At 40.4% G+C, this 17,004-nt stretch overlaps 1 protein-coding gene across 1 annotated transcript; it reads left to right on the forward strand.

Annotated features, from left to right (window-relative positions):
• The first annotated feature begins 1,703 nt into the window (after positions 1–1,703).
• TARS1 (threonyl-tRNA synthetase 1) lies at positions 1,704–16,567 on the forward strand. Its single transcript, XM_064642222.1, has 19 exons — positions 1,704–1,739; positions 2,024–2,104; positions 2,969–3,159; positions 4,218–4,341; positions 5,382–5,503; positions 5,712–5,829; positions 6,633–6,697; positions 6,779–6,857; positions 7,416–7,562; positions 8,465–8,563; positions 9,317–9,483; positions 10,030–10,192; positions 10,283–10,420; positions 10,925–11,002; positions 12,517–12,617; positions 12,729–12,833; positions 13,500–13,572; positions 14,311–14,425; positions 15,367–16,567. Exons 1-19 carry the CDS (start codon positions 1,719–1,721, stop codon positions 15,513–15,515), a joined length of 2,136 nt encoding a protein of 711 aa, XP_064498292.1. The 5' UTR covers positions 1,704–1,718; the 3' UTR covers positions 15,516–16,567.
• The last annotated feature ends 437 nt before the right edge of the window (positions 16,568–17,004 follow it).

A 17,004-nucleotide genomic window follows, 5' to 3' on the forward strand; every position in this document is an offset into this window, starting at 1 on the left:
CAAATATCCTTTGCATTACTAAACATTGTTTTGCTACAGAAGATGTTACATATATTATTAAGTGTAGCTGTTTAATAAATGTTTTTGCCAATATTTATGCTGCTCATATTTTACTTTCAGACAACAAATTAATTATTCAGATCTAGGCCTGATTCTGTCTTTAAATTCCTATTTACTACACCTTTCTGTTTTCATATTTAAAATATAGATAAAAGTATTTGCATTGTTTAAGCTCCTACATTTGTGATCAAATAGCACGGTAATGTTCTCTCAACCATCCTTCACCACTACATAATCAGTATTTGAAAGCTAAGCAAAACTTCCAGCACTTAAGTTCGTGGAGCCTGAGGTGCTCTGATGTCCATCTGAGAACATTTTCGCTGACTGAAATACTCTAAGCTCCCAGATCACTTCTGCAGATAAGAGAATGCTGCTATTCCGGGAGGCAGAAGTGGTGTTTGGATGCTCTGCAGGTGGCAGAAGTCCAAGCCAAGCCCTGACCTGTGATTTATCCTCTTCAAAGCAAGGATGCTATGCCAGGATTTCTTGAAAACATGAAATCTTGTAATGAACATCTTCCTCAAACTACTACTAAGTGACTTCACCATTACACCTAATGTTACCAGACACACCTCAGGCCTTGGGACTGACCACTCTGGGTGTCTATAGCCACCATGAGAATGTGCTGAAAGAAAATAAGCTTCCTAAATGAAAACATTGTTATTAGAGAAGAACAGCAGCAGGGAAAGGAGGGGAAGAAGGTTACAAACTAAATTCCTGAATATCACATCCTTTCCTCAGAAGTGTCTATAACTTCTGAGGCATTAAGCTGAGCCTTCCCTCAGGACAGCTGTGGACAGTCCTGCGCTTCAGGTCTGACACAACCACCTCAGAATCATTTCCACTTCTTCTCTGCACACCCCCACCCCCCTCCCCCAAAATCAGACATTGTTCAGTCCAATTTTTATTTTATTTTAGTCTCTTTTGCAAAGAGTACTTCCATTCACTGATCCATCCTTGATGAACTTCTGCCTCAGGGGAATGGTAGCCAGGTATCCCTGAGTGCTGGAGTGAGTTCAGAGAAGGGCAACAGAGCTGGGAAGGAGGCTGGAGCACAAGTCCTGTGAGGAGCAGCTGAGGGAGCTGGGGACGCTTAGTCTGAAGGAGGCTCAGGGGTGACCTCTCACTCTCTCCAACAAGGAGGTTGTAGCCAGGTGGGGGTCGGTCTCTCCCAGGCAACGAGAGACAGGGCAGTGCTAAGCTGCACCAGGGGAGGTTTAGGTTGGACATTAGGAAGAATTTCTTCACAGAAAGGGTGATTAGACATAGGAATGCACTGCCGTCCCTGGAGTCACCGCCCCTGAGGGTGTTAAAGGAAAGACCAGACGCAGCACTTCGTGCCATGGTTGTGCTGGGTCACAGGTTGGGCGCGATGCTCAGAGGACTTGTTCAACCTAATTCACTTTGCGATTCTCCCAGAGGCAGCGAGGGGAGCGGGGGTACGGAGACACGAGCCCCGCTCCCCGCTATCGCGGGTGCGGACAGATCCTCCGCCACCCCGAGCTGCCGGAGCCCCTCACGGGCCGCCTTCCCCCTCCTACCCCCCGCCCAGGGCGGCCCCGGTCGGGCCGGGCCGGAGCGGCCGCCCCCGGTTGCATCAGCCGCGGGGCCGAGCGGCGCCTGCGCGCCCGCCCCTTCCCGGGCAGCTCTGCGCGGCCATGGCGGGAGGTGACGGGCAGGTGGGACCCGCGTCCCCCTCGGGCTGAGCCGGGGCGGCTCCTCCGGCCCCGCGGAGGGAGAGGGAGGGGGGCAGCCCTGTCAAGAGGGCGGGTGCTGGCGGCGGAGGGAGCTGGGCCTCTTCCGTGGGGCTTCCACAGCGGTGGGATGTGCCCCAGGGAAAAGGAGCTGGGAGCGGGGCTGGGGCTTCCTGGGTCGAGGGCGTTGGGTCTGTTCGCCGGATGGGGGGCTTAGGGGGCTTAAAGGGACTCCTGGAGAGTGAGGAAATGGTGCTCGCCCTCCGCAGGTGGGCGGTGGGGAAGAGAGGAAAGCAAACTGCGAGAAGAAGAAGATGAAGGACGGGGCCGGCGATGGAGGGCGGTCGGAGGTGAGCTGCCCCTCGGCCAGGGGGTGGGAGATGCCGTGTCCTGGGCGTGCTGGTGGCATTTGCTACAACTCGTCCTTCTAAAGTATTTTATCAGGCGATACAGTTACATCTTTCCCAGATTTTGGCCTGAAGTGACGTTGTCGGGTTCTGCACCAAGTTTCCTTGGGGTAATGGGAGGGCAGCTCAGATTGGCACAGCTGCGGCTCGGCGATGCTTTCCACCTGTGACCCTGTTTGCAGCGGGAGGCAGGAGGCAGATCTTTGGGATGAGGAAAGTCTGCATAAGGTGCTCTTGTCTTTTCCTCTTTATGGTGGGTAAAACACACATCCTTCTGATTGCACAGAGGGCCAGCTGCGAGCCAGCACCAGTCCTGAGCCAGCTGCGGAGCTGTGCAGCCTTGGCTGTGCCCAGGCAGATAGTCCTGACGTCAGTACACGTGTGTAAGCTGGAGTCAGTTCCTGTCTGGCTGGACAGGAACCGGCATTGCTGCAGTTTTTTGACTTAATAAGAAAAATCTGGCTTTACATTGCTCTTATACAGTCTTTTCAGGTTGATTTTTGCCCTTATTTAGGTTATTCAACAGGTGTTTAATAAGCTATGTAGGTGGTTGGTAACATATGTGGTTTATTAAACAGGTGTACAATGGTATAGTTTTCATTCAACTGAAGCCTTATGACATTATGAATGATGTAACTAATACCACATAACCTGGAATGATGTTGATTATTTTTTAGATATAGTACGTATATAGATATCGTCACATAGCTGCTTATGAAAAGTATAACTACTGTTTGCATTCTTGACATAACGTGCTATCAGATTAATAATCTATAAACTATTTTCCTTTCTCTTTATTCTGTGTAGCTGAATCCTTGGCCTGCATTTATCAATGAGCGTTTAGAGATGTACAATAAACTTAAAGCTGAACATGATGCACTCCTTGCAGAAAGAGCGGCAAAGGATAGTAAACCCATTAAAGTTACACTACCTGATGGCAAGCAGGTTGATGCTGAATCTTGGAAGACTACTCCTTATCAAATCGCTTGTGGAATTAGGTACGGTTCTGTTCCGTGATACACACAATCAGGGTCAGAGAGTGGCTTTGAGGGGATGGGTAATGTATGATTTCTTAGTCATTTATCTCTTCTCAAAGCACCATGTGTAAAATGAACTGGAGGTAACCGGTTGGGTTTTAGTTTTGGAGTGAAATTTTTTTCTTCTTTATAAAGGTACAGTTTCTAAAATTAAATAAGAATAGAATTGAGGTCTTTTTGATACACATTACTTGTGGATTTTCTCCTGCAAGTACTGCTCTTGCATTAAGACCTGATTTGCTAGTAAATGATCAGATTGAATGTTAGCACTTGCAAACCAGCTTGCATTGGCCTGAGGAGGACAACTGCTGGGTGATGTTTCAATTGATTTCAGAGAAAGGTAACATATGAGTATCTCTCACTTAATTGTACTTTTACTTGCATGGGAGATACCTATCCAAAAGAGTATTGCACATCTACAGGTTACTCATACTGGCTGTGGGTCATTTTTGAATGATACACAGTGAACACCCTGACAGTTAAAATTACAAAAATTGGATGATTCCTAAAGGTGAGATGCCTTTTTTGTTTTCTTTCTGACCCCTCCCCCCTCCCCAAAAGGTGCTATGACATTGGAATTTATTTACTTTTGTGATTTGGGATCAAGAAAAGGGTATTTTGCCTAGTGGATACAAACTATAAAGTTACTACATCAAAAATGGTATTGGATAATTTTTATGAGAGAAGTTCTGTGTTACATTGCAACAGGATTGGGAAGTCAGGTTAGTACCTTGAGGTGGCTGCCTCTAAGTCAAGTATGTTAAAAAATGTGTGAATGTTGGGTATATAACACAGTTTACTTTCCATATCTCTGAAATATAAATAGAATTTTTCATGAGTGTTCAAGACTGGCTAAGCTGCTTGTTTATTTGGAATTTATTTATGACATTGTGTCCACTCTGAGCACTCCTGATATTATTCAACATGAAGGGGAAAATCCAGGGGACTTCTACTGAGTGATTTCAAAATACTGTATACTTATTATGACTTAAAATTGTACTTTTATGTTTATTCTGTAGTCAGGGATTAGCTGACAACACTGTTATTGCTAAAGTGAACAAGATGGTTTGGGATCTAGATCGTCCTTTGGAGGAGGATTGTACCTTGGAGCTGCTTAAGTTTGAAGATGAAGAGGCTCAAGCAGTGAGTATCTTCTACCAAAACTTGTTTGCCCTTGGATTTACATGAAATTCAGCCTCTGGTAGTTATTTGCATATTTACTGTGTTCAGAAGATGAAGAGGAAGGAACAGGTTTGCAGTGTAGGTACATCTGCATTTCCTAATAGTTCCTTACAGAGTGGTTTCGGTACTACAGATAATGTACATTCTGCTGTGTATTTGTAGCCAATTCTGCTCACAGTTGCTGTAGATTATGTCAAGTTTATTCTCATTAAAATTTTACATTTACAACCTTTGTGTTCATATAAAGGAGGTCTTTTGAACTGACCTCTTCAGCACTGCCTTTGAGAACAAAACAGTACAAAAGTACTGTCTACGTACAATGATAAAAATACTGAGTGGGCTCCTCTTTTTCTTTTTACATGCAGATGTACCTACTTTATTTTGCTTACTCGTTCAGATAAATGTGGATATCCAGTAAACTTATAAATACTATCTTTAGAAAAAATGAGTTGGTACAAGAAGCTGTCAGTCAAACTCATCACAAAAGTCTTGCATTCAAACTCAGAGTTTTCTTACTGGCTAAGTGAGGGCTCCTGATTTGTCTGTGCTAGTCAAGACAGACAAACTCTTACAGATTTAGTTTTGTCAAAACCTCAGCTGTCCTAGAAGATGGAATGTGCAGGATTTCCCATGCATAAAATCTTTGGACTAGGACAACAGCCTAATGTTGAAAGCACACCTTTTGATCTTTATGCAGAGTTGACTGATTGAAGTTCTTAGGAAAAAAAGGTTTCTGAATTAGTTTCCAGACTTCTTGAAAATAATTGAATAATTTCAACAGTAGTTGGAAATAAGAATTGTTTGCTACCACAGTCTAAACAGTTTTGTGGTGGAAATGCTACCTTTTGGAAACATTGGTGCTTGGGCTGAGAGTGTTGCTGGGCAGCTCTCTTCTCTTCTCCTGACTGATCTAGTGTATCCTTAAAAGCGAAAGTTTCAAAAAAAGGTTTTAAATAAAGCAGTTGAAATGCACTAATTCCCTCTTTTTTTACTTCCACTAGGTGTACTGGCACTCAAGCGCTCACATAATGGGTGAAGCGATGGAGCGGATCTATGGTGGCTGTTTGTGCTATGGCCCACCAATCGAAAATGGATTTTATTACGACATGTTCCTTGAGGAAGGGTATGTTTTGTATTTTTCTGGTTTTTTGGAGGTGTGGGGTGGCAGTCACAGCAAAATTTCTGTTATGTACTTGTTTCTGGAACATATCTACTGCTATAGATGACTTTGTCCTTTGTAATGCCTCCCATCCACAAGCTAGTGGATCACAAATTGCAAATGGAAGCAAAAATTATTCACTTCTGTGTGTGTGTGTGTGTGTTTATTTTAGGGGTGTATCAAGTAATGACTTCTCTGCTTTGGAAACATTATGCAAAAAGATAATGAAGGAAAAACAAGCCTTTGAGAGACTGGAAGTTAAGAAGGAAACACTACTTGAAATGTTTAAGGTAGGCTGTTTTAGAAGGTTGTTTCTAGCCTCATGCAATTAGTCTTTAAGTGTTTGTAACTTTAGTGTATGTTCTATTAGTGGTAGAGGAAAGGCTATCAAATTAACTTTTTAAGTTTCTTATAAACTCATGTGTGATATCTAACGGAAAAAAAATGAACAAAGGTGTAATTCTTAGTTTCTTGAGAATGTAAGAACTATTTCTTCCCCTGAGTGACCTGCACAAAATCTGTGAACTTGCATTCTTCATTTATTTCCCAGAGATACAAATTTGCAATGTATTATGTGCAGTTATGTTGTATTATCTTGGCTGTATGATACTGTAACTGCATGTGCTGCTGCATTCAGAAAGCTTCATAAAACATTTTTTAAAATGAGGACTTCTGAGAAAGTCCAAGCAACACTAAAAGTTCATGCTTTCCCTTTAGTATGTAGCAGCAAATAGTTTTTTTGAATTCCTGAGGTAGACGTTACTGAGTTTTCACTGTTGGGACATCATGAGGATCATAGTGTCGTTCAGACCTACCTCTGTAGGTCTCCAGTTCAATATCATGCAGAGGGCATGGGACCAACACTGAAATCAAACCAGGCTTCCAGCTGGGCCTAAAAAATTTCTTAAGGACAGAGACTGCACAAACTGCTTTCTGGGCAGCTTGCTCTGCTACTGCTCTGTGCTTCTGTCTGTCTCTTCTACAGTCCTCTTTTGATGCAGCATAGCATCAGGTTAGCAAATAATTTAAACTGCTGGCCAGTTCTCCTGCTTAACAAAGACTTAACAAATATTTGTGCTGCTTTTTTTCTCAGTATAATAAATTCAAGTGTCGCATCCTGAATGAGAAGGTCAATACTCCAACTACTACAGTATACAGGTAATTATGCGTGGATCATAATATTACTGGATTTATGAATCTAGGGTTAAATATACCAAATAAATGCTTTCCTATTCTTAGGTGTGGTCCCTTGATAGATTTATGCAGAGGGCCTCATGTCAGACATACTGGCAAGATAAAGACCATAAAAATTCATAAGGTAAGTGCTAAAACTTCCTTAGACAAATGTTTTCACTGAAAATGTGTTGCTGTCTTTGGGCTGAGGCAAGAATGTACTGTGAAATGAGTAACCTGGCTAAAATCTCAGTGTTGCAAATTGTGGAAAGGTCGTGTGCTGGAATGATATTCACATGGTGTGAAGCCAGCTGTGTGTCCAGGCCTTGCACTTCCAGCACAGATAGGAACACAAGTTTAGCTCAAGTTTTGACTGAGCTGTGTCAGTTAAAGTTTATGGTTTTTGCTCAGCTGATGGTTATAACTATTTGTGACTAAACAGTTGGAAAAGGATGGCTACAAAGAGAGCAGACAGGCTTTGGAAAAAGACAGGAGAGAGCCCGAAACCATATTTGCTTCGTGTGTTCACCTCTTCTTTCTGGATTTTTCTGATCAGTGCTCTGAATTTACAATTAAAATTCTCTGTACGCTTTAATTGTTCCACATTAATGGTTTATTAATAATTATATGCCTTTTCATAGCAGGCTGTAGTAGTGGAGGCTCCTCCTTTTCTTCAGTGTTACATTTATTTTTTTGCATGCAGAATTCATCTACCTATTGGGAAGGCAAGGCTGATATGGAATCCCTCCAGCGGATCTATGGAATTTCATTCCCAGATGCAAAAATGCTGAAGGAATGGGAGAAATTCCAGGAGGAGGCTAAAAGCAGAGATCACAGAAAAATTGGGCGGGTGAGAGAGTTTTTCTAAGTAATGTATTTCAAAAACGCTGTGTGGATTTAACCCCTTAACTAGAAGCCTCTTGAAGACAGTGTATACTTTGCTGCCACAATCAAGATGTGACACAATTTTATTTTGAGTTGCAAAGTCAGGTACTTTTCTTTCAAGCATCAAAGTCCTAGAAAAATAACTTTTTGCTCTTTTAAATGCAACAACATCCTTATTCCACAGATCAATCAGAACAGAACAGAAACACTTCCATTTGCAGTACATCAATGCCCCACTCTGTGGGCAGTGCTCATTCCAACGCAGTTTGCTGTGGTCTGTTCACACAGTTCTTTTCTTCTGTGTGACTTCAGAATCTGTAATACAGAGCTATGTTTTTTGGTTGGTTGGTTTTTGGGTTCGTTTTTCTTCAGTAGATACCCCTGTCAGATAACTGATAGTTCTGAACAGCATTATAATGTCTGCTGCTAGTACATCATGAAAAAATACAGAAGAATTCACTGTGCAGACCTGAAGCATGTCCACAGTGTGTCACATTAGCCAGCTGTAGTTCACTGTAGTTCACACAATCATTTCATGTGCACATAATTAGCTGCAGAAGCAGAACTAAACATTTAGTTGTCGATGTACAAAGGAAGATGTGGGGGCACAGTTGAGAGTTAAGTGTGAAGTTCTGGAGCATCAGTAATGAAACACGAAACTGAACAATCCCCTTCCCCTTTAACTACTGATGGACATAAAAATACTAGTGAAAAGGCATCTGATCTATTGGATATTGTGGGGTTTTTTTCCAGGTTTTTCTTTTTGAAACTGATAGTGATGCCCAATCAGTAGTAATTCATTTGTGAATGTTAAGTGAAAAAAGTAGGGTGCAAATACTGAGTTTTTCAAGTATTATTTTTCTGCAGGACCAAGAACTGTTTTTCTTCCATGAGCTTAGCCCTGGTAGCTGTTTTTTCTTGCCAAAAGGAGCTTACATTTATAATACATTAATTGAATTCATCCGGGTAAGTGCTGTCTTTTGGAAAACTTATAGAAAAAATTGCATGATTTTAGAAAAATGTGTAACAGCATGCTACATATAACAGTATTAATAGCCTTTCATTTCAAGTTATTTTAATCTCTTAATTCTATAAGGCACTAAAGAAACCTGATTTTTTTAATTGGTCTTGTCACAGTCTCTGCAAAATTACATTATATTATACAAGTACTTTATATCTGCAGCTAAGGCTGTGATAAAGGTGCTTTTTAATATGAATTCGTTGACATCTAATAGTACAGCTAAGTTCACACTACTGCTGTTCCACTGATGCATATTGATTTGTTTTAATAAACTTACTTAATTTGGCCCTGAAGACCTATTCACTTTGAAAATATATGTAGAAAAAAAAAAACCCTGATCTTCCTGTTGTAATATTTGAAGTCTTTGTTTTTACTGTATATTTGGGCTGCAATGTACTATCAAGTATGATTGAGTAATTAGAGACTGCTGCTTTGCTTGCAGGGAAGAAACTTGTTATTCTTGCTTACTACATGCCCAATTTGAATTTTTCTCTTCCCTGCCTCCTTCCCTAAGTTGCGGAGTTTTGTACGGCAGCATTTGTATGTTGTTATGGCTGCAGATTGAAGTCTGTACTTTTGCTTTCTTTATTAGTTATTTTATAACAAATAAAGTTATAAAATAAACTAAATAAAACAACTGTAAACATATAAAATAAATACTATAAACAACAAAATAAAACAACTAACTGTTGTTTTAGAGTGAGTATCGGAAACGTGGATTCCAGGAGGTTGTCACTCCAAATGTTTTCAACAGCAAACTGTGGATGACTTCAGGGCACTGGCAGCATTACAGTGACAACATGTTTTCCTTTGAAGTGGAGAAGGAGATCTTTGCTCTGAAGCCCATGAACTGCCCAGGACACTGGTAAATACATAGCAAATCCAGTTTAGCAAAGATGTTGGGGGAAAAAAAAAGCAATCCCACCCTCCTCCTTTTGCCTGTGTAATTGTAGAGATGGCTGTCTTCAGGTATTCATGCTGTCAGGAATGCTGTAATTGTGAGTGTTGTTGCCTACATTCTCTCTTTACTTGAGACAGTGAGAAGTGTCATTTTTCCACCATTATAGTGACAATGTTTTAGACCTGAATCTTACCTTGATACTACAAAACCTAGATATCCAAAATAAATACTGGGACATTGTCAATTTTGTGCTACTTTAGGCATTCAGCTTTTAATGCCCAGTTCTAGGACCTCTCGTATCTTCTCTCTGTGAGGTGGGGGAAGCCTACCAGCTGTAAAAGGAGATGTGCATTTGTTTTCCTGACAAAACTAGATATGACTGATGGTTCTATCCAGATTACACCATTGGCTTAATGGGCATGTGCTTTTAGTCACTGGTAGCTTCTCACTGCCTGCAGTTTGCAGAATTTTGGTTCTCAGTGGGCTCCCAGTAACAAACTTTTCCTTCAGCCTCATGTTTGATCATCGCCCGAGATCGTGGCGTGAGCTGCCGTTACGTTTGGCTGATTTTGGAGTCCTGCACCGCAACGAACTGTCAGGAGCTCTAACAGGGCTCACTCGAGTGCGCCGGTTCCAGCAGGACGATGCTCACATATTCTGTGCTATGGAGCAGGTATGGGCTGCTGTGAAAGGAAATCGGGCATTAAAATCACATTAACTGATTTTTTTCCATAATTGACGCATTCTATCTCTTGTCATAAAGATCGAAGAGGAGATAAAGAGTTGTCTGCAGTTCTTGCGTACTGTGTATGATGTCTTTGGGTTTTCCTTTAAACTGAATCTCTCCACTCGTCCTGAAAAGTACCTGGGAGATATTGAAGTGTGGAATAAGGCTGAAAAGGTAAACAGTAGTTTTATTAACTTTTTTTACAAAAGCAAGGCTGCAGCTGCAAGTTCTGTAAGAACTGCAAAGAGAACCAGTTCTGGCAGCCCCTATAGTAAGACTTAAATCTATCTCCTGAAAGGGAGGTTGGAAGGGATGGGGTTAGCCCGTGCCAGGTGTGGGAAGATGGGGCGGAATAGACATTTGGTGTACCAGGGTGGATCTCATCTCAAAGTTATCTACAGACTTTGAATCTGGCATAAACAGTTCTTGCATCTTAGCTAATGCTTGTTCGGCCTCTTCCAAAATGATTGCATTAATTTTGTTTGTTTAAATTTGGACTAACTAATTTTTTTTTTTAGTTGGCTCTCTTCCAAAACTTCCCTTTTTCAGTCAATAAATGAGTTTCAGCAGCAACTGAGAAGTACAGAGAATTTGATAGGGTCACCTATCTGTAGTAGCAGACTGACCTGATGCTGTAACATGGAAAGAAACACTGAGTGTGTGTCCTTTTATCTCCAGCAACTTGAAAACAGCCTCAATGCCTTTGGTGAGAAGTGGGAGTTAAACCCTGGTGATGGAGCTTTCTATGGACCTAAGGTTAGTATGTGCTAACCTCTATCTGGTTTCAGCTTTTAATTCTGTTTGGATAAGGCAAAAGGCCTTATCCAGGAATAAAGGGATTTTTTTTTGTTACAGTTATCTAATACCATTTTAAGATGCTGTCTGGCTAAAATCTTCTGGTTTTCCAGAAACAGAAACTCTGACATACTTGAGAGAGGGATAATACTCTGTCATCCTGGTGTGTTAGAACACTCATTTCATTAATTAAACCCAGTTTACATGAATCAACTATTTGTCTGCAGCTTAAACAGAGCTGACTGGTTTAGTGAGCAACATGAACAGAAGGTGGCACTGTAAGATCTGTTTTAGCAGAGCAGCTCCTGCATTAGAAAGTGAATCCTAGGTCACGAGAAGAACAAAAGTAAACTGCTTTTAATTCTTTCCGTTATACACCTACACTACATTTATGTAGTGTTCTCGTCTAGTAAAATTGTTCTGATTACTCTATTTGTATGCTAATGATTCAGTTTCAGCTTATTTTGTTGTAGGTGAAATGTGTTATAGCAGCTAGTCATTCATAACATGAAATGCAAACAAGATTTAGTAATTTCCTCATTTGATTGAAAGAGGGCAAATATACAGGAACATTTGTTAACATGAATTAACCTTACACTTGTTCCTAATACAGTCTGAATTTGAAAAAGTAGATTGTAAAGAATGAAGCTCTGTGGTAACTAGCTGAACTACAATAAAGTCTGACTTCTGATTGCAAAGTTGAAAGATATTTAGGTCTTGAGTTGTTAAAACACTGATCTGGGTGTGTAATACATAAATTAAAATAAGGGACACAGCCTCAACATATAGCCATACTGGTAAAACGATGAGTAAGTGAGCAATGTGATAAATAATAAGGTCAGGACATTATAAATCTACTGTTTTCTATCAGTCTTTTCTGTCTAACTTGTATCATAAATTTACTCAGGATTTAAGTGTCGGATGCAAAAGAAAGAATAGGCTTGACTCATAGGTCAGGATTAGTAACATTGATTACTATGACTCTCTACTGGTAAGTGGACTATTTAACAGTAGGATTCTCATCCCACGTTCATGCCCTGAGTTTGTAACATAAGCTACAAAGTATTCAAATACTGCATAATATAAGTTTGCCAGTTTGATGTTGAGGAAGTTTTATTTTTATGCAGACATGTTCAGTTCTGCACTTACAGACTGCTTAATTCACTCAGTGAAAAGGCCCATGAGAGTACCAGATGGAAAAACACAAAAAGTAATCTGAGATATCTAAGGTAGTTTCCCCTTGAAGTATTGTCTCTCTACTTACTCACTCTGGTTTTACTCTAACATTTTTTGCATCAGAACCTGCAAATCACTTAAATCCTAACACAGGCTGAAGTAAAACTATGCTGTCTAAAGGTACATATAGTTCCTCTGCATTGAATGAAACCTTCCATCTTAAAACAATGAGCTTGCTTTCAGAGGGGAATCCTTGTCTTTTAAGCTGTAGTAAAAGTTTGTATCTTTGTGTTTTTAAGATTGACATTCAGATTAAAGATGCCATTGGCCGCTACCACCAATGTGCTACAATTCAGCTCGACTTCCAGCTGCCAGTCAGATTTAACCTCACCTTTGTCAGGTAAGCACAGAGGCTGGTGGCTTTAAATTCTGTATAATCTAGCTTCACTGATGCTTACAGGCATAAGTTTGCATGGAGTAAAAAAACCTTACGAAACCCTTTTCTTTACAGCCATGATGGTAATGACAAAACAAGACCAGTTATCATTCACCGGGCTATCTTGGGATCTGTGGAGAGAATGATTGCCATTCTAACTGAAAACTATGGAGGCAAATGGTAATGTTGAAAAGTTATTATTCCAGTTTGAGCAAACACTTTAGGAGAGAAATTAGCCCCAAGCATCTAAGAGTCAAGAGGGTTTGTTTGTTCTTCTTGCTTGCTACAGGGACACGCCATAGGGATGCCACAAGGCAATTTCTTCTGAACCACCTGCCTTAAGTATTAAATAATTCAAGATATGGTAGATTCTATATGATACTGCTCATGCAGTTGCAGCATACAGCTGCTCTGCCCAAGGCATAAGTCTCCCAACTGCTTTTGCAGCTGGGCTGCCTTGTAAAGAGTTATTTATGTACATGACCTACTTTACCTGTGTAATACATGTATAATACCCATTGGGAATGACCCCTCTGAGTATAACAAGACTGTACTAAAGTAAATGTTTTCCTGTGCTTAGTTAGTAATAAGATCAACAACTCAATTATGATTTGTTGTATATTGTAAAACACAACATGAATCTTCTGGTCAGCGAGTGCTTTTGCCCACACTGAATTCTTTTAGACACTCAGCTCTTTTTAGGAGATAAGTTATAATGAGTGTAGGGCTCTCATCACCGAATCTCACCAGATGGCTTGATGAGTCTCTTGTGTAGATTGTACTTCTATCTGTAAATAGGATTTCATACTGAAAGCTAAATAAACTTGTTTTGTTTGTTTATTGAAGGCCACTCTGGCTGTCCCCACAGCAGGTAATGGTGGTACCAGTGGGACCAGCGTGTGATGAGTATGCTCAAAAGGTGATGTACATGGTTTTGTGCTTCATTTTCAGTATATCACATTTAGCTGAAATACCTGGTTATTCATGATTAGTAGTATTTATCTCAGACAAGTGTTCTAAGTCTTTACATATTGAGTCATTTTTATATTACAGTGACAATTAGCTGCTGAAGTTGTGTAGATCTGTCTTAAAGATAACCCGAGTTAGATTTTGGGTACATAAACAACAAATGTTGGTCTTTGTGAGACTTTTATCTTTGGAAAACTTAGTTTTTTCACTCTAGCTCAAAAGCTGTCTTACCCTTCAGGTTCAAGTCTCCCATGGCCATGTGCATCTTGCAGAGCAGTAAGAAAGATGAAAATAAGTCTTTGCATATTTTGCCTCCAGCATCGATCTCCTATAGTTTTTTCAAGCACACTATATATGAGTAAAATAGTCTGCAAAATAAATTAAAAAAAAAAAATCTCTTCTAATCAGTAAGCTCCACCAGCCTGCTGCCTTTTACAGTATCAAACTCCAATCACTATTCAGCCCAAACATTAGATGTTCACATCACTGCCTGTTTGTTGTGTGTATGTTGTTGCATGATAGCTGACTTAATTTTACTTTCTTGAACTGGGCTCATCTCTCACCTGAGCCCATGACAGTGTCTTTGTTTTAGGGGTCAGATAATCTTAACTGGCTTAAGTCTACATATCATAAGTAGTTCATGATCATCAATATCCTGTAGTGACAGTTTAAATATTTTTTCTCCTAGGTCCGGCAGGACTTCCATGATGCAGGATTTATGGCAGATGTTGATGTAGATCCTGGGTGCACACTGAACAAGAAGATCAGAAATGCTCAGCTTGCACAGTATAACTTTATTCTAGGTAACGTATTTCTTACCTTATCCTGGCTGACTTTGTTGTTACAGGATTTGATCTTCTGTGAGCAGGGCAGGATCGTAATCAGTGTTTTAGGTCACTTTGTTCCTAAGGGTCTCCATTGCAGAGAGTCTTTCCTGCCTACATGATAGCATTTCTCACTTTACAGCTGCCACTGAAAGATCACTGTGACCCAAGGCATTACTGTTGCTATAGAAAAAGGTTTTTGCTGTTCTTTCATCAGCCATGTGGAGACATGTATGAAGTCTCTTGTCCTTTGTCAGTCAGATCCTTCAGTTATTTTTCATTCTCCCAGTAATTTATGCTCTTGTTTCTAATGGAGCAAAACAAATGCCATGTTTTCACTGCGTTCAGCTGGAGTGCACTTCTGAGCTGTGCATGCACAGGGTGAGCCTCTTTTAGAGAGGATGATGCAGGGACAATTAGAAACTGATCCTGAAGTCTTTGATTTGAAGGAGCACATGAGTTCTGTCATGTAAATTGGGGGTCTATCATTGACCTTAAAGTTATCTGGGATCCACTAGAGTCGAAAGAGCCTTTGACAGAGAAACTCTGCCCTCAGAGTAACTGACAGAACCATGAAAAAATTCTATTGTTTAAAACTTTAAGCATTTGATACAAATAAGGCACAAGCACATTTCACTTTCAGGACCACAAACAAATAATCACCCTATTAAGGAAAAAAAAAATCTCACCTTATTTACATTCAGAGGTTGTTTCAAAGAATTTAGATTGTGTTTCTCCAGTACCCAATCTCCAAGTGTGTTATATAAAATTTATTTTAGTTAGACACACACGTATTGACTTGGTATCTGTAAGATTTTTAGAATTTTTGTTTAGTAAGCTTAAAGTTTTGCAGGGATGGGGTGGGGGAAGAGCTTGCTGAATTTTAAGTTCATTCCTTTTGTGTCGTGTTTTTTTTCTAGTTGTTGGTGAAAAGGAGAAGGCGAGTGGAACAGTGAACATCCGCACCCGGGATAACAAGGTGCATGGAGAGAGAACTATTGCAGACACTGTGGAGAGGCTCCTGCAGCTGAAACGCTCTCGTTCCAGACAAGCCGAAGAAGAATTTTAACACCCACCTGCTCTACGTGACATTAAAAAAAAACCCACATTCTAGTTTTCCTAGTTTAGTTAACCACAGAGCTTTTGTTCTGAGCCAGATTTCACATTTGGATCTCATGCTCATTTTAATGGGGATTTTTCTTTAGTCAGAAATGCTTCTTTTTGTAAAAAAAAAAATCAATTTTTCACAAACCTTGAAGTAAAATTTCCTGGCCTCTAACCACTGACAGATGAAGCAAGGTGAAATAGCTTTTTGTGACTGCAAGGGAAAATTGCAATGTTAATCAGGGATACCTATAGCATTCTAACTACCCTGTTAAGAATAAAATCCTTTTTAGTAACAAATGTTTTTCATGAAAGTTGTAACAAAAAACCTCAGGCTTAAGAAACCACCTAGTAAACATGCACAGCAGCAGCTTTTGGAGTGTCTCCGTGAGCAAGGAAAGTGATATCTTGACATCCTGTCTCCCAGTCTTAGATCAGTTGAATATACTGACTCAAGAATTCCCAGTCACATGAAAGGGGAAACTCTGCCACAGAGCACCGAGCTGCTCACCAAAGCTGCTAACCAAAGCCTACTGTGCCCTTTTCCAAAGGCAGTCTCTGAAATGTGCTGGCTCTGCAGGTCATGCCTTGGAGCTGAAGAAAGGGGATAACACTGTCTGGAAAAGGCACGGCATAGTAGGGCCAAAGAAGCAGTTAAGAAAACCAGGATTCTTAGAAACAAAAGGTCTTTCTGTTCCTGTCTCTGAACTGTTGTTACAGTAAGGTTGTATGTCACACCAGAAACAAGAAAGTACTGAACAGAAGAGGATAGTGATTATTTGTTTAAGACAAATGCAATTTTCCAATTTAATGAGTACAGTCCCCTCCCATGGAACACTTCCTTCACAAGCCTCTAGTCCAGAGCATCACATACTTAATTAGCACCCCTTCTATCTTACAGCTGATGAATCTCATCATTTTTGGGTTTGGTTTGAGGCATTTTTGTACATTTGGCTGACAAGAGGCAAATGTCTGTTACTGACAAAAAATAAAATCTTGGTCTGGGGTTTTTTTGCATCTATGTGTTGTTTTTTTTAAATCTTAACTAACCTTAGCAGCTTCCCAAGGTGATTGGTAACAGTTCCTTTAAAAAGAAAGCTACTGCTACAGCCCTAGCAAAGATCAGACAAATCTGAGGACGTGTTTGAACTATCTGATCTTTTCGAAACCTCATGAGTTTTGCCATTTCCATTACTGTCTAGGCAGAAGCATTTCATGCTGCCTTTTCTCACCTGTCTTACTCAGGGGAGATGGTCACATTTTATCAGCACTTGAACCCATAGTGAATTCAGACTCAGACTGCAAACCCAGCAACTTTCAGCAAAATCTATTTTCTCCTCCTTCTGTTCATTCAGATTAAAGGTTCCATCTAAGTGCTGTGTGGGGGATAAAAAAAGAGGAAATTGATTTTCCACTGCCTTGCTGGTTTCAAACATTTTTGTGGGAGTTACTAA

Source organism: Pseudopipra pipra, chromosome Z, assembly GCF_036250125.1.
Source record: "Pseudopipra pipra isolate bDixPip1 chromosome Z, bDixPip1.hap1, whole genome shotgun sequence".
Classification (NCBI taxonomy): domain Eukaryota; kingdom Metazoa; phylum Chordata; class Aves; order Passeriformes; family Pipridae; genus Pseudopipra; species Pseudopipra pipra.

What these genes read in the sequence shown, in the direction of transcription:
- TARS1 (XM_064642222.1), top strand. Translation starts at nt 1,719, where the DNA reads ATGGCGGGAGGTGACGGGCAG. An exon ending in TGTGGAATAAGGCTGAAAAG is followed by an intron (nt 10,421 to 10,924) that starts GTAAACAGTAGT and finishes TTTTATCTCCAG; the next exon opens with CAACTTGAAAACAGCCTCAA. An exon ending in GTGATGAGTATGCTCAAAAG is followed by an intron (nt 13,573 to 14,310) that starts GTGATGTACATG and finishes TTTTTCTCCTAG; the next exon opens with GTCCGGCAGGACTTCCATGA.